General features: G+C 50.5%; 1 protein-coding gene across 6 annotated transcripts in view; it reads right to left on the reverse strand.

The window, feature by feature from the left end:
• Mical2 (microtubule associated monooxygenase, calponin and LIM domain containing 2) overlaps positions 1 to 23,475 on the reverse strand; it is a 179,683-nt gene that overhangs the window by 51,728 nt on the left and 104,480 nt on the right. For 2 of the 6 annotated variants that reach the window (XM_060367022.1, XM_060367021.1), the window contains exons 18-24: positions 22,648 to 22,866; positions 22,332 to 22,433; positions 20,760 to 20,885; positions 13,218 to 13,325; positions 11,824 to 12,010; positions 9,882 to 9,970; positions 5,843 to 8,347 (exon numbers count right to left, since the gene is read on the reverse strand). In XM_060367022.1, coding sequence (XP_060223005.1) covers positions 7,949 to 8,347; positions 9,882 to 9,970; positions 11,824 to 12,010; positions 13,218 to 13,325; positions 20,760 to 20,885; positions 22,332 to 22,433; positions 22,648 to 22,866 — 1,230 coding nt within the window. In that variant the 3' untranslated portion in view covers positions 5,843 to 7,948. Of the gene's footprint in view, positions 1 to 4,620; positions 4,838 to 5,794; positions 8,348 to 9,881; positions 9,971 to 11,823; positions 12,011 to 13,217; positions 13,326 to 20,759; positions 20,886 to 22,331; positions 22,434 to 22,647; positions 22,867 to 23,475 lie in introns of those variants that run through there. The other 4 variants (XM_060367023.1, XM_060367024.1, XM_060367025.1 and 1 more) reach the window with 4 other exon arrangements.

Here is a 23,475-nt window from a genome sequence, read left to right on the forward strand (position 1 = left end):
ATGAGCCCTGCTTTGCCCCGAGATGCGTGTTGAGGATGACAGGCCTCGGAAGGCAAGGGGGGAACAAGGTGGGAGCTTTGTGTAGGGCTGACCTGACACCCAGTGTATGCATTCTGCTCCCTGAGAGCTCTGTTCCCAACTGCGCGGCTGGGCCCCAGCGGGACCTCCCCCCAGCCTAAACGAACTCTTCCATCCTCATGGCAGATTCCCGAGGGACCAGGCAGAGGCCCAGGGTAAGGCAGACTCAAGCTTTGACAGATGGCAGGAGGCAGGACTCTAGAGCGGAGACCTCTGTCTGAGGGGAAATAGATAGTTGTCTTGAAGAGGCCGGGGATGAAAGAGACGAGAGATGATGCCTGGGTGGTTTGAACAGGTTTGGCCCCCAGAGACTCATGTGTTTGAACGCTTGGCCCATGAGGAGTGGCACTGTTAGGAGGTGTGGCCTTGTTGGAGGAAGTGTGCCTCTGTGGGGTGGGCTTTGAGGTCTCCTATGCTCATGCTCCCAGTGTGGAATGAGAGCCTCTTCCTAGTTGCCTACAGAAGCCAGGCTCCTCCTGGCTGCTGTTGGATCAAGATGTTTAGAATTCTTGGCTTCTCTAGCACCATGTCTGCCTGGATGCTGCCATGCTCACCACTGTGACGATAACAGACTAAGCCTCTGAGACTGTAAACCAGTCCCAATTAAATGTTGTCCCTCATAAGAGTTGCCTTGGTCATGGTGTCTCTTCACAGCAATGAAAACCCTAACTAAGACAGTGCCTCCCAGCATGCTCTGGGGCCTCTGTCTAGTGTCTACCTACCTTGTAGGGGATCCAGCGCCTCAGATTATCTACAACGTCAGAAGGAAGCCTTTCTAGAGGCAGTCCCTCCAGAGAGACACCATCCAGAGCCCAGTATAGCGCCCCACTCCAGAGTCCCAGGCACTGCCCTGGGTTGGCTCATTGATTCTACCTTCCCAAAACCCAATGCAAGAGGCTTCCTTAACTGCTGTTGCACAGAGGGGGCTCCTCCAGGGACACAGTGGGAGCAAAGTTCCAGGGGTCCACGCTAGGATTTCAGCCAAGTTTGGGCCCCTATAACACAGGGCCCTGGTACCTAGTTTGGGCTCAGGTGCCCTCTGCTCCCTCACAGTGGCGGGTATCACTTTAACTTGCCTGTCTGGCACCAGTCATCTTCCCTAGAAGTCCTCTTTCATATCTGCACGGACCTAACGGTGCTACAAGGAGACAAGTACTAGCAAGCAGCTGGCTGTAGGGAGCTCTGCCCAGGGAAAGTGCTGGGCAGACAGCACCTGACCCAGGGCACTGAGGAAGGCAGATACTCTTTGACTGAAAAGATTTTGGGGGTGGTGGTGGTGGTGTCAAACTGCAATAGAAACAGTCCACACGCACGAGGAGCATTCCACCTACTCCAGAGGCTGAGCTTACTTTTCTTACCATTCAGGCCAAAGGACAGAGCCCTTGTTGGAGACGTAATCTTGGTTGCTATGTTGCCTTTCAGGAAACACTGTCTCTACTGTGAATTCTAAGCTGACATTTTCCCTCCCCATCACTGCTTCTCTACGTCCCTTGCTGACTAGGTGGGACAACACGGTTCATTTCCATTCCTTTGAAAGCCAAGAGAGGACATTTTCCCCAGATACTTCCTTTTTCTCTTCCAGTGTTTACTTCTTGAATTTGCCTAAGTGGGAACTATTTGTTCACAGTCTTTGCTCACTTACCCTTGGGTCATTGCTCAGTAAAGATTACCTTCATCTGGGCCACTTCGGGAGGTGCCCGGAAACACCAGCTTTAAGCGAACTCTGTAAATACCAGGCAATGAACTTCCGTGTTACTGTATTCAGATTTTTCTTTTCTCCAGTCTGACTGCCTAGTTAATATTTTATTTTTTATAATTACATGGTTGGTTGGTTTGTATGATTTGTCTGTGTTTTGAGACATAGCCTTCTACATATCCCTGGCTGTCTTAGAACTCACAGAGTTCTGCCTGTCTTTGTCTCCTGAGTGCTATGATTAAAGGTGTGTGCCTCCATGCTTGGGTTTTTATTCTGTTTTAAAAATGTAGACAGCTGGGGCTGGAGAGGTGGCTCAGTGGTTAACAGCACCTGTTTTTCTTCTAGAGGACCTGAGTTTGGTTCTCAGCACCCACATTTTGCATCTCACTGAAAGAATCAGACTAACTTTGTAACCTATGTTTCTTTTAATTGCCTTATAACTTATATTTGCAAGTTTTAGGCCCATGTTAATTAAAGCCTCTTAGTGCTTCTCCAGAGAGCTGAGGAATGTAAAAGTTCCTGACATTAGCCATTTGTGAGGGCAGAGATAAGGAAGAGAAATCTACTAAATGGAGAGAAAATCACCTGCTGGCGCCAGTGAGATGGGCTTTGTTTGGAAACTGGGCTAAATGGCCCCAATCCTTCTCCTGACCTTTGATCCAAAGCCTGTAACCTCCACTCCTCAGAACAGACATGGGATGAGTTAATCACCCTCCCACCTTTAACTGTGGATGGCAGGAAATTTCAAACTGACTTGAAGATCAGATATTTACGACAGGGCTGACTGGACCTAAGGGTGACCAGATCTAAACAATTATTTTAAAAGTTAAACACCTCATTCAATCCTAAATTGCCAAGATAGCAACTCCAGGAGATTCCCGCCTTGTGTCTTTTAAAAACCTAAGGTCTTTGTCTCCCAGTGCCACTCCTAGCTGACCAGCAGGGGTGACCCCACTGCACAATGGTCAAGAGGAACCTCTTGCGTTTTTGCATTGATGGATGATTAGTTTCCTGAGTTCTCTTCATACCTTCTTATATTTAGGCTCTTGCTGGGCCTAACATCACAGCTGTGTTTAGCTCTAATTCTGGTGGGATCCAATATTTCCTTCTGGTGCCCAAGGGTACTGTTCTTATGTGACCAACCCCCTCCCCCACATACTTTAAAAATATTGAAAACTGTAAATGGCTGAATTTGTTTCATGTTTTTCCTACATGAATTTTTTTGCAGTTCTAAAACTCAGAATCATCATCTCATGATCTAACAAATATTTAGTTCTATTTAATTTAGTTCTATTTGTCCTGTTAGAAACTTCTTTGGGGGTGGGGAGGGTTATTTTCTTGAAACAGGGTCTCATGTAGTCAAGGTTTTTCTTGAATTTGCAATGTAGCGAGGATGGCCTTGAACTCTTGATCCTCCTGTCCCTGCCTACCGAGGATAGCCATCTTGCTGACTAGTGCAGGAACTTCCATTTAATATTTAGCTCTCTTAGACTACCTTTAAAAGGTTAAGGTTAGGGAGGTAGCTGAGTGGTAGAATGCTTGCCCAGCAAAGTCTTAGAGTTGATCTCCCCAACCAAGTCTTCATGTTTTGGGGTTAAAAAATACCAAATACCAATTATGTGGGATGTAGTAGTTAAACTCAGGCACACTCTAAGCAGGTCTGAGAAAGCCAACCCAAACAGTTAATTAAGCTTATTTCCTGGAGGACCTCTATCAGAGACTTGACTTGGGCCTTCAAGATTTAAGAGAGCCTGGCAAGATCAGCTGTATTCCTGACCACACAGTAGGTGTTCAGTAAAATGAGGCAAATGGGTGAATAAGCAGGAGTAGAGTTAAGAGAATCAAAATTAAAACAGCAATCTAAGACATGTGCTTCTGAAACGTCAGGGAGGTAGGAGGGCTTTCTGGGGCCTTCTGCTGTGTCTCCCAGGGCAATAGCTATTGCACAGTAAAGGAACCTGTCATTTTCTCACCTCTCCACCTGATTTCTAGTCCCTAATAGCCTTCCTTGAATGGAAGAGAAAGAGATAGGGATGTTGGGTCACAACCTGAGGTGGCCCTGAAGGCAGATTCTGGCACCAGTAGCTGAGCTGGAGACTGGAGTCCCAGAAACACTCTCTGGGAGATGTGAAGGCCCTCGTGGTCCACAGGGGTTTTCTTATGCCAGTACTGGAAGCTCAACCACATCCGGTCTAGCAATGGCAGAAGGACCTCCCTGCAGAGATCTGGCACTGTATGGGATAGTCAAGGGAGACCCCAAGCTCTTCCCTTAAACAGAGTGTAGTTGGGCAGAGCCTGCTGGGTACCATGCTCAGAGTGGCCAGGTGGGCCGAGCCTCATAGCACAGGGCTCTGATGGGCACACTTGCTGGTTCGAGGCACAGGTGCCCATTCTTTCCTCCTTGCTTTTCACCCATCACTTGGTTGGACCAGTGTGAACCCTGGAAAGACTCATTGTTTTCTCTGGAAGAACCACAACAGGTGGGGTTTTTGGCAAAGCCCTCCCACAAAGCCACAGCTTGCAGGAAAATGGGTTCACACAGACTGTTTCTAAGAGCTAAGGTCACACTGGCCCTCTCTTTCTCTGCCCAGCATCTAGAACAGCAAAGTACCACGCATTTCAGGAAAAGACCCCAAAGCCTGGCACCAGAGTATTGGTGACATTTTCCCAAATATTACCTTTGGGTAATATTTCAGATTGCCCTGGCACAGCCCCCAGAGAGCCCCGGGTCACCACCACAAGTGCAAGCCCCGCCAGCAGTTTAGGGGAGGATGGCTCCCCTAAACCAGTCCCCATGTTTGAGGTTTTAGAAGCTTCCACGGCAAAGAAGAGAGGAAACGATGAGCTTTATAAAGAACCGTATTTATTTTCATTTACAGCATCAAATATCATAAATAAACCTAAACATCGTTTGCTGTGTGGGAAAATACAGGGTTCCATATGGCACTGTAAATGAATGTCTCTAGGGTCACAGACATGCCTTGCCATGAGATGGGGAGCCTAAAGAGGCTGAGAGCAAGGGTGGGGGGCCTCTCTTTGGTTGGCATTTTAGAGAGGGGAATGCTGGAAGAGAAGAAAAGAGGAGAGGAGAGGAAGAGGGATTTGTACCGGCTGGGCTCTGCGCCAATGCAGCAAGCAAGCGCAGCATGCGGGGCCGGGAGGCAGGCGAAGGGCAGGGTAGCTACATGTGAAATGGCCTCTGACCGTAGCCTGCAGATGCGGGGCTGGGCTCACACACGCTTCATGCATGCTTCCTGCAGTAGCACGGGGCTGTCCTGCTACTCCAGGTAAAGGAGCAGAGAGACCAGGCCATTTAGGCGGATGGACAGGAGCAGACAGTGGCTTATAGTGAGTTACTTCTGAAGTTCCTTTCCTGTGACCGTGGCCACTCTGAGGAAAGCCTGTGACACCATAGGGACTTAAGAGCCTGGAGGCGTGGAAAGGCACAGCAAGTCCCTAGGACTCACCATGCTGAAACAGAGGAAGGCCTCGCTAGCTTCATTGTGTTCACAGCACAGAGCATGGGTCAAGCTGGCCACGGAGTCTGGGGACAGCATACTTTTAAAACCTCACCAAACCGAGTCACTTATGGTTCCAAATTGAAGGGATTGGTGAGCTTTGTATTGGAACTGGCTGAAGAAGATATCCCCAGACATGTCCTCTTCCTAAAAGAGGACACTAAGAAGAAAAGTTTTCAAAGCTGACAGAGCCCTCCTTTTATTCTATTGTCTCACAGTCATGGTGAACCCTCCCAAGAAGACAAAAGGCTTTGAAAGTGCAACTGAGAAAGCATGCGTAGGGGCCAGCCCAGGACTGGGGGTGGGGGTGGGGGGGCACGCACTTGTTGTGGACCCAGGCTGCTGGCTGGGCTCCGGGCTTTCAAGCTGACCCCCGCCCCATGCTGTTAACTGCTCATGCCTCTAGGGAGTCCGTTAGTATGCAAGACACTCGCAGTTAGTGCAACCAGTACCACCGACGCGGAGGATGGGGTGCGGAAAGCGGGTTAGGGATTGTTAGTACCTCTCTGAAAACTGTCAAGAAAATCAGTCACCTTAGAGCAGAAGTGTCAGCCAAGGAGTGGGTGTAGGACTGGAAGGCTGAAACGCACTGGTGGCCACAGTGTGAGGTGGAAAGAGAAAGACAGAAAGGAGGACTTAGTGAGGGAGTAAAACCAATCCAAATCACAACAGGAAAAGGCACTGGAGGCCAGAGGCAGGGAAGCCACTGTCCCTCCTCCCCCCCACAAGAGGACTGCTCCCTTAGGAGAGACAAACCTTCCTGGTGATGGCCAGCTACGCATCCCCAAGAGCCTGCACAGGGAGCAGAGCAACCGAACTCTACTCTTGTCCACAAGCGTTCCCAGGACCTTCTGCCCCATTAGCCTCCCCGGTCTCCATTTCACTCTGGGGTCTCACACTCACCCCCAGATTCATCTGTAGAGTAACTGTCTCCCAGGACCCGCCCCCGCTGTTGCTCACCAGGAAGGTTCAAGGTCTCAGAACACACAGATGTCTCAGCCTTGTGGCTGACACACCCTGTCTGCCAGAGTAATTCAAACCAGCCTCTGTATGGCTATAAATGACTTTTTTTTTTCTTCTTTTTTTTGAGAGTTCACTCTGGCTTCCCAGAACATTCCACAAAGCATCCCAGCCCACCCCAAACTGGAGAAAAATCACTCCAACAGGACCTCAAGAATTCATGTGACATAATGAAACATCATAGGACTCAAGGACTCCTCCCATCATGCTTGACCACTGAAGCCCCAGCTATAAGCAGGGCAGATACAACGCAAGTCACCACACTGGCAGCAATTACAACAAGGTCAGAGGTGCTGGTTCCCACAGACTTGCTCACAGCCATGCCTTTCCCATGACTTCAGGGCAGAGTCTCTAGAAAAGCACCCCTCTTTCCCTACCCTACAGAAGCTGATGTCAAAGCTTTCACGGTGCTGAAACCAGACCTTTCTAATCTCCAGAGGGCACGCTAGTGGCGGCAGCTCTACATAGCCGTCATGTGCCTAATGACTGTAGCTACCCAGAGTACCTGGAAGGCCCTACCAACCCTCCAGCTGCTCAACCTGCCACTGAAGCTGAGCATCACAGTGTGTGTGTGTGGGGGGGGAACAGCTGAAGGCTCTTTCCAGAGTGGAAAACACTGGGCTTGAAGCCACCCAAAGACCAGTCACTCTCCTTTCTCTGGGGCAATGGGAGAAGGCTTTCTGGCCATGTCGTTGAAATATGCAAGGCAGCCATGTAACTGAACATACTGGGTGCCACCAGCAAGGCTGACAGATCAGGGCCATGCTTCCCCAGGTTCAAAAGACATCAGGGAGAGGCAGCCTGACCATGACAGACTGAGTAACTGCAGCTCAGCCTGCAGCCTGGGTCCAGGGCTTGGCAAGGATAAAAATGGCAGCATCTGAAATAGTTTGTCCTCAGCATTCACATCAGCTTGACAGAACTATTCAGGGTCAAGGGCCAGCAGGCTTTTGATTTGGTGGGCATGAGGGATATGAGCAAAATCCCTCTCCCCTACCCTGAGGACAAATGGCATTGGCACATGGCTGTGTGCTTTGGTAGATTTTGGTTTATGTCATCCCTCTACTTACTTCTTTTAACCTCACTATGTTTTTACATACATGTGTTTTTGAAACAAACAAACCCAGCATCCACTGTGAACAAGTGGCACCTGGATGTGTAAATCCAAAGGTATTGATCATGTGACTGCACCCTTTCTTGTGTGTCTCTAGTCTCAGCTCACTAACTTTGCTGGCAGGAAAAAAAAATCTCAACTCACTGCCAAGTCCAAGGGCCTTGTAAAACTGGTAATAAAAGTTGAAACAGTTAAAACTATTGATACTTGTAGAAAAATAGTGCTTTCTTTTTTGGCTTATGAAAAGTTAAAAATTGAAATGTAAACCCAGAAATATGGCTCGCTTTGGTATGAAAAACAAAACAAAAGGACACAAAGCTGTTAAAAAAACAAAACAAGAAAATCCTTCATGTTGTCCCTGGCCCTAGCACCATGAATAGATGCTCAACCCTGTCAAAGTCAGGTGGAGGAGGCCAGTGGGAAACTCTTTGGCTTGGAGCTATTGGCTGAAGATGTCAGAGCAAACTACAGATAGCACAGTCTACGCTTGGAAATGTTACGGCACTGTGGGCATCCTGCACCTCACCGCAGCTTCACGGGGATGAGCCTGAGCAGCCAGCTGCGGATGCGCTCCACGGATTCCTCAGACTCCCTGTACATGGCCGCCAAGACCTCCCCGAAAGCCCAAAGCAGCAGCAGCCCCAGACTCAGGAGCTCAAACGTGAAGCAGTAGTCCTGAGCATTGTCCCTGACATGGTGGCCAGCAGCCTGTAGGAGTCCCTGCGTCCACCTAAGCAGGCTCTGGGGCAGGTCGAGCAGGCCTCTTGTCAGCCTGAGAGGCCAGCTCAGGGCCTTCCTAAAGAAGGAGGTGGAGATACCTGGGGGGCTGCCTTCTGGCGTGCTGATGGCCGCCACTGCACAAGAGCTTTCCGGGGGAGTGTCTCTCCGAGGTGCTTCTGGCTCCTGCCATGTCCCTTCCTCCTGAGGGAGATAGCAAAGCAACGGCACATGAGTCTCAGAGGCTGCCTCCAGCAGAGAGGACGGAGCCCCCCTTCGTGGTTTTGAAGGTGGACACAACTTGTTTTTAAGGAGGGCAAACTCGCCATACCATTTATTAACCTCCAAGGTGTGCATGCCCTTCGCCTTGCAAACCTGTACTGCACTGATAGGTAGCACATGAATAGTCAGAAATAGGGATAAAGATTTGTATGCAAATACACTCATTATAAAAATCTTTGCAAGATTAAACTCCTAAAAGCCCAGCAGGATGGAACTGCTGAAACAGATCAGTGACTATGTGTAAAATGAAATATTTTAATAGCATTAAAAATCACACCCCTAACTCACAGCATTTAGGAGGCAGAGGCAGGTGGATCTCTGTGACTCTAAGGCCAGCCTGGGCTAACTATTGAGTTCCAGGCCAGTCAGGTTTACATAGTGAGATCTTGTTTCAATTAAAAAAGAAAATTTTATTCTTGGAATATCAGCTCCCCCCTGTTCTCCTCTTCCTTTCCCCATCTTCTTCCCCCCCCCCCGCCTGAACTGCCCCTCCCACTTTTGCTGAATTACAATGTGTCTAAGTTGCTTAGACAGATCAAATTCAAACCTTCCTGCATCTGCCTCCCAAGTGCTGAGATTATCCAGGGGCTGGAGAGATGGTACAGTGGTTTAAAACCCTGCCCTTTCAGAGGACCTGGGGATCTGACACCCTCTTCTGGTGTCCATGGCACCAGGCACACGTGTGGTACACACACACACACACACACACATATATATATAACACCCACATAGAATAAAATGGAACAAAAAGAATTTCAATATCATGGAAAACTGGTCTTGATGCCCTGTCAGCAAAGAAGAAGCCTAGAAAGCTACAGAGGTGGCATCTACTCTCTTAGGGAAACATCTGGGAGGAGGGACGCTGGACTACAATGTCACATGACCAGAATATCAACTGGTCATACGTGATTTTACTGTCTTTATTTTTATTTACCTTTTCATTTTCCTATAGCGAGGAGCCTATGAAAGCCCGTTAGGAAAGCTCAGGTTTCAATTGGTGCTAGGTGATTGATTGAACTGGAGAGAAAGTATTTCCCAAGAGTTGCCAGAGGGGGGCGCTACCACAAACCATCGATAAGGCCAGTGACTGCTTTAAAGCCTCGGAGGGGACCTGGAAACGTGGCCCTCCTCCTGCAAGCAGTTCCCCTTGGCTCCCAGGCATGGGGGGACCACAGGGCTTTTGCGCACTTGCGTATACAGCCCAGTCTTTGCACATGAGCAAGCATTTCTGAACTTCTCAGAGGGAGTCAGCCACCCGTCAGGAAGCTGGAGTCTGAAACAGGGTCCGCCGCAGAGGCTGCTGAGCAGACTAAGACAAAACACCACTCCAGAAGGGAATCAGGGGACTCTAACTTGTTTGGGAACCGTCTCTCTCCCTGCAGGGTTGTCTGACTCTGGAGACCTCATCAAGGGGGGGATCTTTCCTGCCCTCCCAGCAACATTGAGACCCACATACCTCTCCTTGCTGTTTCAGCTCTGCCCGCCTCTTCCGTTGTTTGCTGTTGGTTTTACAGTGAATGAAATGGGGCTTGCAGTAGAACTTGCCTGTGAGAAAAGACACGCGCGCATAGTTTTTCTCTACAGACAGAACCCCTGGAACAAACGCTCATCCCTGTCCAGTCAGAACACAATCACCACGAAAATAAGCCCAACACGGTTCGGTTCGGAAGTGAGCAGGGGCTTATCCACCTGCCCTGAAGTGGCTCCAAGGTAAGGCAGGGACATTCTGTTGTCTCCCTCAGAGAAGGTGCCAGCAATGGGAGACTCCTTGAGTGGGGCTAAACCCCCCAGGTGGCTCCCCTTCCGAATAGAAGTCAGATTTCTTCACAAGGCCAGTTGTCAGGGAGAGAGAGAAGTGGTTCCGCATGTGTCAACCACTCAGCCCTTTTTTTCTGGGATCTTGAGGGTCAGGACAGCTGGCCCGTAATGAGAGAAGAGACTCAGATGGGTACATGCTGTGTAAGAACAGCACTGCCCGACACCACTGGGTACCTTCGAGAATAGCCCTGCTGCCTACTTCTACAGCAGTGACAATGGCGATGGTGATGATAACAATGATGATGATAATAGAAAAACCTAATAAATACTTCATATAACAACTCATCAACCCCCACATCCTATGGGCTAAGAGCTATTTTTTCTTTGTTTTGATCTTCTGAGGCAGTCTCTATAAGGAGCCCAAGTTAATCTGGAACTCAGGGTCTTACGGTCACGGCCTCTAGAGTGCTGGGATCACTGTGCACAGCGTCTACCCAGGTCCTATCATTCTCCCCATTTTGCAGATGAGGAAGCTGAGGGGTCAAGGCTTTAAGTAACAGCCCCAGGCTATGAGGTGAGGAGGAGGAGGAGCTACTGCCCGAATTCACCCAGGGGGGGGCACGTAATCATAAGTACTGTGCCCTATTGCCCACATTCTATATGATGGTATACAATCAACGGCTGATGGCCTGAGAGTGATCTCTTCGCTCAGTGAATGACTTTGCTGATGAGCTCTGGTAGGCCACGTACCCAAAGAGGTGGTAACATCAAGGCCAGTTTTATAGTTCATTCTTTGTGTGTGTGTGCGCGCAGGTAGATACGTGTCCGTGTGTAGGTAGTTGTGTGTGTGTGAAGGGGTGGGTAAGAGCATAACAACAGCTATCGTTCTTCAGGCACTGTTTACCTCGGCTTTCTGCTTTTGTTTTGAGACAGGGTCTCTCCCCGGAACATACCAAGTAGGCGAGGCTGGCCAGCCAGAGAGTGCCTGTGTCGTCTCCCCAGTGCTGGGATTATGAACGTGCCAGAGAACGCATTGCTTCTCTTCTTACTTCCTTTTAAGTAAGATTTTAAGACAACAATCTCACTGTGTAGACCAGGTTGGCCTCAACCCCCAGGGACCAACCTGTGGTCCTGTGCTGGCATGAAAGGAGTACACCACCACACCTGGCCACAATTTAAACAAAACAAAGTAGGGGTTCCGGGGAGCGGACTCCAGTCCTCCTGGTTGCAAAGCAAGCGCTTAACTTCCTGGGCAGTCTCCCCAGCCTCATGTACTTTGTTAGTGCGCCAGCATTCACGAAGTTCTTATTACAGGCCAGGCATCATGCTGGGCACCGCACACCAGTTATCGGGTTGGATTATCTTGACCGCACAGGCACCATGGAAAGTGGCGGGGCTGAGTGGGATGGGCGAGAGCCCTCAGGGGACAGTAGGCATCACCCTGCCTGGCACTGCTGTGCCAGTCGTCTGCGCCCTACAGCGGCATCTCCCAGTCTCCCTGAGCAGCGTTCCTGATGCTATCGTGCTCCCTGTTGGGAACTATCGGGTGTCTTAGAGCCTCCAGAGCATTGGAACCCCGGAGCAAGGCCACATCCGAGACGGAGGCCAGAGGCCAGTGCTGTCCCGGCCCCCGGGGTTACCTTCGTTGCAGTCAAAGGCATAGGCAGCCAGGGGCAGGGTGGTGGCGCAGATGCTGCATCGGAAGCACTCCCGGTGGAAAAAGTGGCCCTCGGCGCTCAGCCGCTCCATCACATACACGCGCTTCTTACAGAAGTAGCAGGTGTCGTTGCCGCCCAGGCTCAGGGGAAACGCCTTTCGCACGGATTCCTGGGGCCAGGAGAAAGAGCAACATGCTAGGGCTGAGTAAGTCTCCAAAGGCCAGGCCTGGGCTTGTTAGGATTCTTAATCAGATCCCAGGGACTTCTGCGTTCCTGGCTGCTGCTTACGTCACTGCAAATAAGAGCATGGTGCAGGAAGACACTCTCCACACAGCCTCCTGCAGGGCCCTCCCCAGGCTGATTTAAAGGAGTGGATCACTTGCCTGAGTCTGTCTACCTAGTGCTGCTTTCTTGTGGTCTGCCCTGGAGGATAAGTGTCGCTGGGTACCACAGTGGTGATGTATGATGGTCAGTGTTAGTTGTCAACCTGACGGAGTCTAGTATCACCCGGGAGACTCCCCTTACGCCTGTGGTGGGAAGTCCCACCTGCTGTGAGCGATGCCGTTCTGTGGCTGATAGCTTGGCCTGCATAGCTGGTACAGCGGTAAGCTGCATTTGTCTCTCTCTACTTCCTGACTGTGGGTGCGGCTCGTCCAGCTGCTTCAAGCTCTCCTTTGATTTCCTGTCATGATGGACTGGGCCTTGAACTGTGAGCTAAATCAACTCCCCTGAAGCTGTGTCTGTCAGGGTAGCTCCTCACAGCAGCAGGAAAAGAAACCAAGGAGTGATGGGGAGCAAGCGAGGATTGGGTGTGACCACAGATCCATTCAAGAGAGTGCAGAAAAGGGGTGCTTGTGTCTCACGGTTCCCTCCCCACTTGCAATGGGGGAGGAAGAGCTGGAGCAAGCTGGTGCTGGCGATTTCAGGTCAGTGAACCCAAAGGAGAGCAAATCAACAGTCAGGGCACAGTGTTGCTAATGGCCCCGTGCCACCTAGAACAAGGAGGGAGAGACCAGCGGGAAAACAGGCTCCCCTGCTACTCCTGTCTCAGTTCCCAGGTCTGCTTAGGGTGAACACTCAACACTGAAGGTGAAGGACTTGTCCGACAGCCCTGCAGAGCCTAGTGTCGGACAGACCCTGAGAGGCACGGATAGCAGGGGCAAGCCTCGCTTGGAAAATGAACCACAAGGATCCAACTGAAGTTAGTCAGGCTTTGAGGAAATGTGGCTTCCCCCAACCTTCGCTGGATCCAGCCTTTCAGCACCCCCTTGTTCCCCACGAAGGGGTACCCTTCGGATCGAAGGATCCTCCATTACTCCTGCCCCAGGAGGTGGGGCAAATATCTCCAGGTGGAGGCTGACAGTGCATGTCCTTACCAGGTCTGGAGAGGTGGCCTGTGTCTTAGGTCTGTGATCATTCAAGTACAGATTGACCAGAACTTCAGCTGCAGCCCCTATTCCGCTGGACACTTTCCCTACCGTCAGCTGGCCAAGAGCAGAGATGAGGAAACAGACAAAAGGAAAGGCAGTTAGCACCCAGCACCAACATACGGCAAGATGGAAGAGGGTTCCAGCCCATAGGAAAGCAGAACCCTAGCGTCTCCAGAGGTGAACCAGACCACCAGGAGTAGATGCCAGGCTTATAGAAATGGTCAGAGGGAAAGAACCCAAAAGCTGGTGGTAGCAAAAGGGGAAAAAATGTATATTTTTACTCCTGTGAGTTATACAGGGTTGTCAAATCACAGAGATATAGCGGGGGCACAGTGACACATGCCTGGTAGCCACTCAGGAAGCTGGGGCAGAAGGATTGCTGTGAATTTGAGGCCAGCCTGAGTGACATCGGGAAATCTATGACATAGTGAGGCCAGCCTGTACTATAGAATTAGGTCCTGCCCCCAACTCAGAAACACAAAACAAAACGAAAACACTAACAAACTCATGGACAATGGAATTATAGCTGGGAGCTGGGGTGGAGTTTGTGCTTAATGTGTCCAGGTTTTGTTTTCCAAGGTGCAACAGTCTACATTTTCCTAAGTGAGCAAAGCAAGTCCAGAAGCTCAGTGCTTTGTGCCATGCCTAGGAAGCAGTCTAGCATGGAGCGGGGTCTTAGCCCTGCCCTGTAGCCTGCTTAGCAGCCAAGCACAGCTTCAAGGAAGACATCTCTCTGGAGGGATGGTTACAGCATCATTGAACAGCTCAAATAGGGAATGGAATGATCACACATCCAGGCCTGGCCAAGTCCCACTAATCTTCTTCCTCCCAGCAGCTCTGACAGACCACACTGGGGAGGCTTTGTCTACTCTGACGGAGGTGAGTAATGCATGGCCCAAGAGGCCAGAAGTACTGTCTCCAGTCCCCAGGCTCTTGAGGGAGGCTCCAAGACCTTGCTGCCTTCCAAAATTCAATCTCTGAAAGGAGTGGCCCAAACTAGGGCTTGCCAAGATTCTGGTTAAAGTTGCCTCAAATAACACTGAATCTTCTGTGATAAAACAATGCCTTCCATCCAAACCCAAGACTGCTCTTGGGAGCCATGTCTGATCTGGTTGTTACCAGACTTGTGAACAAAGCAGCCGGTCCAGGGAACTGGAAGCAAGTGTGGATGCCCAGCTGCCAGGGAGCAGAGCCACCCTAGCCCAGCATGTGAGGCTAACTCTTCAGATCCCAGACAAAGCAGATATCTTGGGGTGAAGAGAAAGGAACCTGAGTAGGCAGGGGAGGAGAAGGCATCAGGGACCCTCACAGCTTTGGTCATTCTGGAAGCCATACCGCTGAGAGCAGTTTAGGAGAGTCACCCATATGAGGAGGGCTTTGGGGGACTGTCAGGAATATGGCTGCGGGCTGCTGGGGGACAGGGGTTCTGCTCTCTCTGGTGTGTGTGTGGGGTCACCTCAGGCTGTCCAAAGCCTCCATGTCTTGACTTGTCTTGAGCAGCTGCTGCCAGGCCAGGCACCCCCACCTCCCCTTGTCCCTGCCTATATGTCTAGCCTGTGAAAGATTAGAATTCTGATTTAACATATCTCTTCCCACTTTTAAGAATGTGTGCAAGCCGAGAAATCTGGCTCCTTCTTCCAGGAGGGTTCAGGTGTGCTGGCTCAGAACAATAAACCATTGTTTGTCTGATGTTCCATGCCCTGGTGGGGCCCCCGACTCTGCCTCTCAGATAGAGGGGCAAAACACAAGGTTTTCTTGACAGTAAAGTCAGGGGTGGGGGGAGGCTAGCTTTCCCCTGGGCACAGCCTGCTCAGCCTCCTCTGATGTGAACTCGACCTGCATCACTCTCCCAGAAAGGAGAAAAGGGGTGCCGCAACACCCGTGATGGAGCCAAGACCAGCCTGTGCTGTCGAGACTACTAACCCACGTCTCTAATGAGACCTTATTGACTACTTAGTAATAAGCACTGCATGCCACTTGAACTAAGTCTAAGCAATTCTGTCCTAGGGAGCGAAGCCTGCAGAGGGCGAAGGGTCTGGGGGTGTTCCCCAAACACATTGGGATAGTCACAGCCTGTTCAGGCGTTCTAATCAGCCGCGGCAGCTGCGTGGGGGGTCGGGAGACGGGGATGTCTGAGATGAAGACCACACCCAGTCCCAGGCCTTTCGTCGTGAGTCAACTAAAGTCCGGAGTTGTCTCCCATCTGCCCTTCCTACCCGCAGGGAGCCGTCCCAGATCACGGAGCCATAAGTGGGATTTGCAGAGGTCATAAGGAACTCAAAGACTTGCCTCAATGGACGAGAAGGCTCTTGAAGCCTACTTAGAGCCAGCATGAAAGTGAACATCGCTCTGAAGATTTCGGGGGTTACCTTCCTTCTAAAAAATTATTTTAGATTTATTTATTTTATTATATGTGTATGAGGGTTGCTTGCATATATGTAATATATACCAGGTACATGCCTGGTGCCCTCTCAGAGGCCAGAAGAGAGCATTCGATTCCCTGGAACTGGAGGTACAGGTTGTGATGCCACTGATGGTTGTGAGGTGCTGAGGGTATTGAGAACTGAACCCAGGTCCTCAGCAAAAATATTAAGTGCTCTGAACTGGGCCACCTCTCCAGCTCATTCTCTCTATTTTTTGAGAGGAGGATGACTATAACCCGGACTGTGCCTGGGGGCCACATTTTCACCAGCTGGGGAGTTAGCAGGTGGCCTGTCTTCTGAGAAATGATGAAATGCATAGCTTGTGGAGAGACTTTGGGAGAATTCATCCTGGGAGTGACTGAAGCAGGGAGCCACGGGGTTTCAGCAAGAAGATTTATATACACTGACTAGTGAGCCACATGTGTTTGTGGGGTGGAGGCTGGATGAGGGGAACAGTGGTAAGCTGTCTAGGAAGAGTCCGTTTACATGTAAAACTGGACCATCTGAGGATTTAACAAAAAAACATTAAAAATTAGCAATTTATACTCTCCTGGAACTGTTTTTGCGATGCTTCCATGACTTCCACCAGTCTCATAATTCTCAAGAATTTGAATGTTTTTCACCATTTGCCATTCCTTTTGCAGTCAAACTACTTAGTTAGTATGGGGAGTGGCAGAAGGCTGGCTAGCTGGGGCAGGCCATCATCTCGCATGACCTTTGACTAACCTCACACGAATTCTTTCTCTTCTGTGGATCTTAGTTCCCGCAAACTGTAAAATGGGAAGACACTCCCGAGTTTTCGGGGATGCGGAAGCTTCCTAAAAGACCCCGGGTTGGGCTGGAAATGTCACTCCATCTTGAGAGCGCCTTACTCTTTCCGGGGACCAGGGTTTGGTACCCACATCAGATGACCTACGGCCTCCTGCAATTCCAGCACCAGGATCTACAGGCTTCTTCTGCAGGCACCCCCACGCAGCACACACTTATACAGACACACACGGACACTGACACGTTAAAAAGACCTTGGTGGAGCCTGACACAGTGCTGGGCACGCAGAGGTCGTCAGCGGGTAGCCAGGGAGACCGGAGCACGACCGCACACGCGGTGTCGCGTTCTGGTGTTTAGACGCACGCGTCCCTCTCTCCCGCTTTCTCTCCCTCTCCACAGACAAGAGGGACACGGGCTTATGCTCCCTGAGATACTCGGGGTGCAAACATGGCGACACAGTCACAGGCGTCGAGGCCAGAGGCTGTGGGGGGGGGGCTGCTCTTCCATGGAGTCCCCAGCTCAGGTCCCTGTCTATACTCGGAGTCTTTCTCACACTGGACTGGACTAGCTTAGCTACTCTGCAGGTCTGCATCCCTGATGTCAGTTATCTCATCTTAGCTATCTCTCTACCTCTAGCACAGTAGATATGATGCACTCAATGGAGGAGGACGCAGGGCCCTTTGTGTCAAAAAAGTGGGATTTCTCCACATTGGGCTCAGGAGCCAGCTCACACAGCAGGGACCCAGGCAGCCTTTCTCTGCAGGTGAGCCACCTGTAGCCAGCAAGTTCTGAGTGTCAAGCAAGCCCACACAAGGCTTGAGAAGCAAGAATCAAGTTTCATGGGCTGGAGAGATGGCTCAGAGGTTAAGAGCACTGGCTGCTCTTCCAGAGGCCTTGAGTTCAATTCCCAGTAACCACATGTTGGTTCACAACCATCCATAATGAGATCTAGTGGCCTCTTCTGGCATTTAGGTGTACAAGAATGCAGAACATTGTATACATAGTAATAAATAAATCTTAAAGATAAAATCAAGTTTTCAGGGGTTTGGAGCTGAGGGCTTATGAGAAGGGGAAGATTCAATGAATAGAACTGAAATAGTCTTTTGGGTCTGGGGTGGGGGGAGAATCCCTCAATGAGGAACTCCTAGATAAGAAAACCACAGAGAACAAGCTGTTGGATCTGGTTCTTCATCTTCCTGCCCAAGGCAAGGAAACAGCAAGTTGCCAGCACCGCCTTCTTTGAGGACATTGGAAATGACATGCTCAGAGCTGAGGTAAGGCATGCCTGGAGGGCTGTGAGCTCCAGGGGGACTCTTCATTGGCCTCACTTCACCCCTGGTGACAGGCAAGCAAGGATGATCATGTATATCTAGTACTCAGCACTGTGGGTGGGTCTCGAAGCCCTTAGGACTCCAGTTACCCAGGACAGCATTTGTTCACAGTGGCTAGGCCAGAAAATGGAAACCCTTAACATGATTGCCATTTTAGAGATACGCATTTTAGGCAAGTGAGCTTTCTTCTGGATGTCTCTTCTACTGGGAAAGGGAACATTTAGTCAATACTTCAGGCATTTTGTGTATGTTGGATCACTGCAATCTTCTAACCACCCCGAGGAGCAGCTGTTCAATCTCCAGCTTATGGGCTAAGACACTAAGTCTCAGAGAGGCCGTTACATTGTCCAAGGTCACACAGTGAGCCAGTGGTACTCCAGATTCAAGTGTGATTCTAAGCTAAGGTTCTCCTACTTAATAACACCTACTTCCCTAATACACACTAGCACTGGTACAGTCAAATACCCATAGAGTGGGATGCCCATCAGAAGTCCCCACAGTGTAGCCCCATCCCTAGGACAAAAGGAAAATGCTAAGGATGGAGGAGGGGCCTTGAGATGTGCCCTAGCACCAGATAACACAAAATGGGTTGCCCAGCCAAAGCATGCCCACTGATACCATCTCTTTCTAATATGAAAATCCCAGAGTAAATCCTGCAACTCTGGTCTTAACACAAACACCCGAGGTGTAGAGGAAGCTTGTCTTGCAGTGCTTGCCGCTCTTCTGTCTCTGTCGGCTGGCTAAGCCGCAGCAAAGCAATCCTTGGCCCACCTGTGCAATCATTCATGACCATCTTGTTCCTGTAAGAGCATAACAACCTTGGCAAATGCCAGCAGCCAAAGGATGGACCAAACTGACATGACTTCCCCCTTTCAAAGAAAATAATGAGAGGGTTATAGGGACTTGAAGAGACACATGAGAAAATGGCGCTGGTCATAAGACTGGACATGGAACCCATAGTACAAGGTTTTGATGCTAGGCGGTACAAAAGAGGGTGTCAGGATTCTGTGATCCTTCAGAAAAAAAAAAAACCATAGGACCTATCTGAACTTCAAAGCAAAGCATCGTTTGAAAAGGTGGGCATAGGCTGATGGCAGGGACATGGCCACATCTCTTGGAGATGGTGACTCAAGTTTGCAGCCCGAGGGGTAATGTGAGATCTTCAGGGTAAGTTTGGCCAAATCTGCTCCCCTGACAACATGACCCATCTTGGACTCTCATAGTTGGGGTACAAAGCTCCAAAGCCGGATCAAGGCATGCTGCCTGATAGGAAGCAAAACATAATTTGCAGCTATTTTTTGCTTCCTTGAGCTTCTGGGAATACAGCCTCACGCTGGGCCATCAGAACACTTCCTCCCTGCTGGAGGAAGTGCCCAGCTCCAGGGGCTCTTCTTGGGAGAGACACCCTGGGCTCAAAACTTTATCAACAAACCAGCATCTCATGTAAGGAGCAGCCAGGTCTGTCCTCTGAGGAGGTCAGGATGATGGTTGACAGTGCATATGCAAAGCCTGAATTAAGTGCTGAATTAAGGCTGGAGAGTTAAGGGGGGGAAAGTTTGGGCGGGGCAAGATCCTATCCACGAGGCTTGCACCTGAGCTCTCATAAATCCATCCCTACCTGCCTAACCGTGGATTCACAGTGAGACCCTCAGGGGTCTATGTGTGTGGACACAGGGAAACGGAAGCACGGAGATTCAGTCACTTACCCACCAGGCCAGGGTAGTGCCTTTTAATAAGAGCTCCCAGATCTTCCCCGGCCACATTTGCAAGGCACATTGCCCTGTGGTTAACAAGCTGGAGACTTAAAGCCTGCTGATCACACACCTATCTCATGACCAGGGTTGGCCTGGGAGATGGAAAGGCAGAGCATCAAGCCCACAGAAACAAGGAACAAACCTCCAAAGGCAGGGCCCTCTCAAGGCCAACCTCACCCAGCCTCTCCCCAGGTATGGGGTTCTCCATGGACACTCTTTGTAGGCTGGTGCCTCTGACAGGGCTCCACACAAACCCCAGGATTCTCTTTAAACCTTTCTCTTCTCATCCGCCTGTGCCTCCGCTCAGTTCTCACAGGACAGCCCTTCTTGCTCATTCCACTTCCTGTTGCTCCGTGCCTCCAGCATCCTCTCTCCCTGCTATTGCTCTAAGTCTTCCACGGACATTATAGTATTATGCTGTGACATACATGACTTACTTACATATCGCATTCATACTGGTTTTTCCTCCTCCTATAACATAGCCTCCTTAGTATAGGGACTTTGATGCATTGGTGCGTACACCAAGAACCTGAAGTATCTGAACTGAGTTTATTAAATACTTATTGAGTGAAGGTTCACTAACTAGAGAGACCTTGGTTAAAACCTGCTAAGAGCCCAATGGGAAAGGCCTTGGAAGGGGATAGCTTACTCCTGACAAGTCTGTCAGACACAGGTTCTGCCCCCTGCTGTGTTAGAAGGCAGAGAGACCCTCCTGAGGGTAGAAGAAAATCAGGAACAAAGAGAGGACACAGAGAGAAGCCTTGGCAAGCTCAGCTTTGAAGGGCACAGGAAGTGAAAGAGGGGCTAGGCAGGAAGAAGTAAGGTGGCTCTGTCATTTGCTTAGGTCAGACATGCCAAATATCAGCAACTGCATATATTAAATGTGTGACTATTCTTATGGTCGGCTGGTGTTGTAGTAAGGGGTTCAAAGCTCCCCTTTATTTTCTCAGCATTGGTCAGGGCTTGGCATTAGAGTCCCTGATGAATACTTTCTGTGTGAGAGTGATGCTGACGGTGCAGGCTGGGGCTGTCCGCTAGGTGTATGTGCTGACACAAAACCCGAAGTGGATCTAGGGCCGTTGCACAGTGTCTCACAAACTTCCATCCCAGCCAGGCCTAGCTCCAGATGTTTGGCTCTGCTGGCCAAGTGGAGCCTGAAAACAACTCAGAACATGCAGGGGGCGGGGGGAGGCGATGATTCAGGGCGGCTACCTTTCTGGCAGGAGAAACAGAGTCGGCAGCCGGTGGAGAGGAAGAAGCAGCTGGATCAGGAGACGGAAGGCAAGAGGGAGGAGATGGAGGGTGAGTGCGAGGCAAACGCTTAGACAGGAGTTTATCCTGAATGGAACGGAGACAGAAGAAAGATAGTAGGATTATAGCTGTGGCAGGTGCTTTTGACATACCCGTGGGGGAGCAGACGCTGAGGGCTGTGTCTCAGGATGACACAGAAAGCGTGTCTTGGAGCCAAGTGGGATTACGTGGCTCCTGGCTACACTGCACTCTGCTTCAGTTCCGTCCCCCTGAAACATCCCGGGGAGGCCCATTCTGCTCCCGTGTAGAGCTGACCCAGACTGCAGTGCTCAGGAGAAGTCCTCACGGAGGAGTTTGGTATGAGGGTGCAGCTGCAGGCTTGGGAGGGGAGAAGCCTGAGCCAGCTGGGGCAGCCCACCACAGCTGGGGCTTCCGCAGCTGTAGGCACACTTGCCGGCCTCCTGGAGGCTGCTGGCACCCTGGCATTGAACTCAGTGCACAACATCCCTCCTCCATGCACGACTCCATTGACAGCTGCAGACACAGAGGGAGGCTGAGTGAAGGTGGCAGAGACTGCTTCAAGAGACAGCTTGCTCGAAGGAGGAGGATTTCACAAGTGTATCCCACTCCCACCACCAGAACCCTCACAGTTCCTGCTCTGTGAACACCTTTAGTTTTCTACCAGTTCCTAAATAAGTAGGTGGCCTGGAGGAAGCTGTGCTTCCCAAGCTAAGACAACTGTCACTTGCACTCGCTTAGCACTGCTGTTTTGAGAGAGCTCAGACTGAGGCAGAGCTTTGCCTCATCATTCAGTGCCTCCCTGACTGAGGGGACAGGCTATAACAGCACAAATGGCTCGCTCTCACCTTTAAGGCTCGTGTGCCCTGCAGTTGACCAGCAGTCTCCCGCTGTAGCAACTCTTAGGAATCTCAAAGTTTAGCTAGAAATTATTTAAGCACACATGTATCAAAGATGTGGCCCACAGGCTGCATGCGTGCTCTGATAACCGTGTGACCAAGCATAGTTGTGTATAATAGCATCATCTCCCAAAGGCAAAAGACTGGACACCCTTGACTAGAGTTGTTTCATTTGATTTAATGTTACTTAGTTTTGACTAAGGTTTCAATGTGTAGCTCTGGCTGACCTGGAGCTCACTGCGTAGACCAGGCTGTCCTCAAGCTCTCAGGGATCCCCCTGCCTCTGCCTCCTGAATGCTGGGATTAAAGGCATGTGTCACTACACTCAGCCCAAGGTGGGAGGCAGGTCTTAAAATCCATGTTTTTTCTGGGCTTCTTTCCACTTGGGCTTCCTTTCCTGTCTCCGTTTTCCTTTGTCGTAATGTGCCTACTATCTGAAAACTATGGACTTGGAGTCAAGATGATGCAAGCTCAAATTCATCAATGGCTTAAAAAGTGAATTGCTTCTTGTGCTACAGAAAAGGAAGAGAAGAGCTAAGCCCCCATGGCTGCTCCAGGGCTGCCTAGCTAGACATCCAGCCCTGGTTCCTGAAGATTCCAGAAGCCCCTGCTTTACCTGTGGTAAATCCCCGTGTCCAAACATGGAGGCCAGGTGAGCTGCCTTCTCTTTAATGTTCTTTTTGTGAAATTCCCTGTTAGCCAAGTTCTGGGCCCTCTTCTGCAGTCAAGGTGAGAAAGGAGAAAGATGGTGACAGCGGCTATGAGGATTGCCTCCAAGGGAAAGGGAAAGGAGTAAGCCAGGCTTGTCTCCTCACGCATAGCAGACAAAAGATGGGGAGGAAAAGGGACCAGAGGGAGAGGTATGCGCTCTGGATGGGATGAGGAGCAGTTAGGATGGGACACAGACACAGGTAGGCAGAGAGGACCGTCACCTGGAGGACCTTTTCTTCTACTTGCTGCAGCCGCCGCAGCACCCCTGACAGAGCCATGGCCCCTTGGCAGGTGCGAGGCAGGGTGGCGAGGTTTTCAGCCCCAATCAGTTGCAGGTCTGACTTGGCCCTGGCTCTCCAGGGCCTGCTTGTACCCTCGCCACTAGCAGGTACTTGATTGAGTTCTCTGAGCACCTGTCCTGTTGCCACCATGGAGGAGAACTGGGAGAGAGGGAGAAGTCAGCTTCCTTCCCTTCATAGGCCCCACCCCTCATGAGGAGCCCCCATTAGGCCTTGAGATGGAGGGCACAGCAGCAGGTGCCACCCCGAGACACATCACGTCATAGGTTCGCCTGGGTGGAGCAGCAGCTTCTGCAGCTGTGTTGGTATCCCCAGCACCCAATCAGCAGTCCTGGGCCTCACCTAAGAGCCCCCAGTCAAACTGCGATAGCCCTGGTTTTTATGCAGATCTCTATTATGAGATCGCCTGGGATGCCTTAAGGAAGGTCTGACCCATCCCATTAGGAGCTGTGACTGATCTGAGTATGTGTGAGTATTGGTATTGAGTATGGGTGAGCATGCATTGGTATTCCTTAAATACCTCCTCACGGGATTGGTACCCGCACAGACTCTGCACTAATGTAGACCTGCGCCCTACTGCTATCCAGCTCTGCTATGAGAGCAACACACAACACCCAGTGCTCACCAGATGACCTCTGTTTGTGGGAGCTCATCCAGACACTTTCCTGATTCTAAAGCCTGAGCTGGAATAAGACTGTGGGATAAGCCACATTCTCTCTATACAGGCTCTGGCCTGCTTCAGCAGGGCCT

Source organism: Meriones unguiculatus, chromosome 14 (assembly GCF_030254825.1).
Source record: "Meriones unguiculatus strain TT.TT164.6M chromosome 14, Bangor_MerUng_6.1, whole genome shotgun sequence".
In the NCBI taxonomy this organism is placed as follows: domain Eukaryota; kingdom Metazoa; phylum Chordata; class Mammalia; order Rodentia; family Muridae; genus Meriones; species Meriones unguiculatus.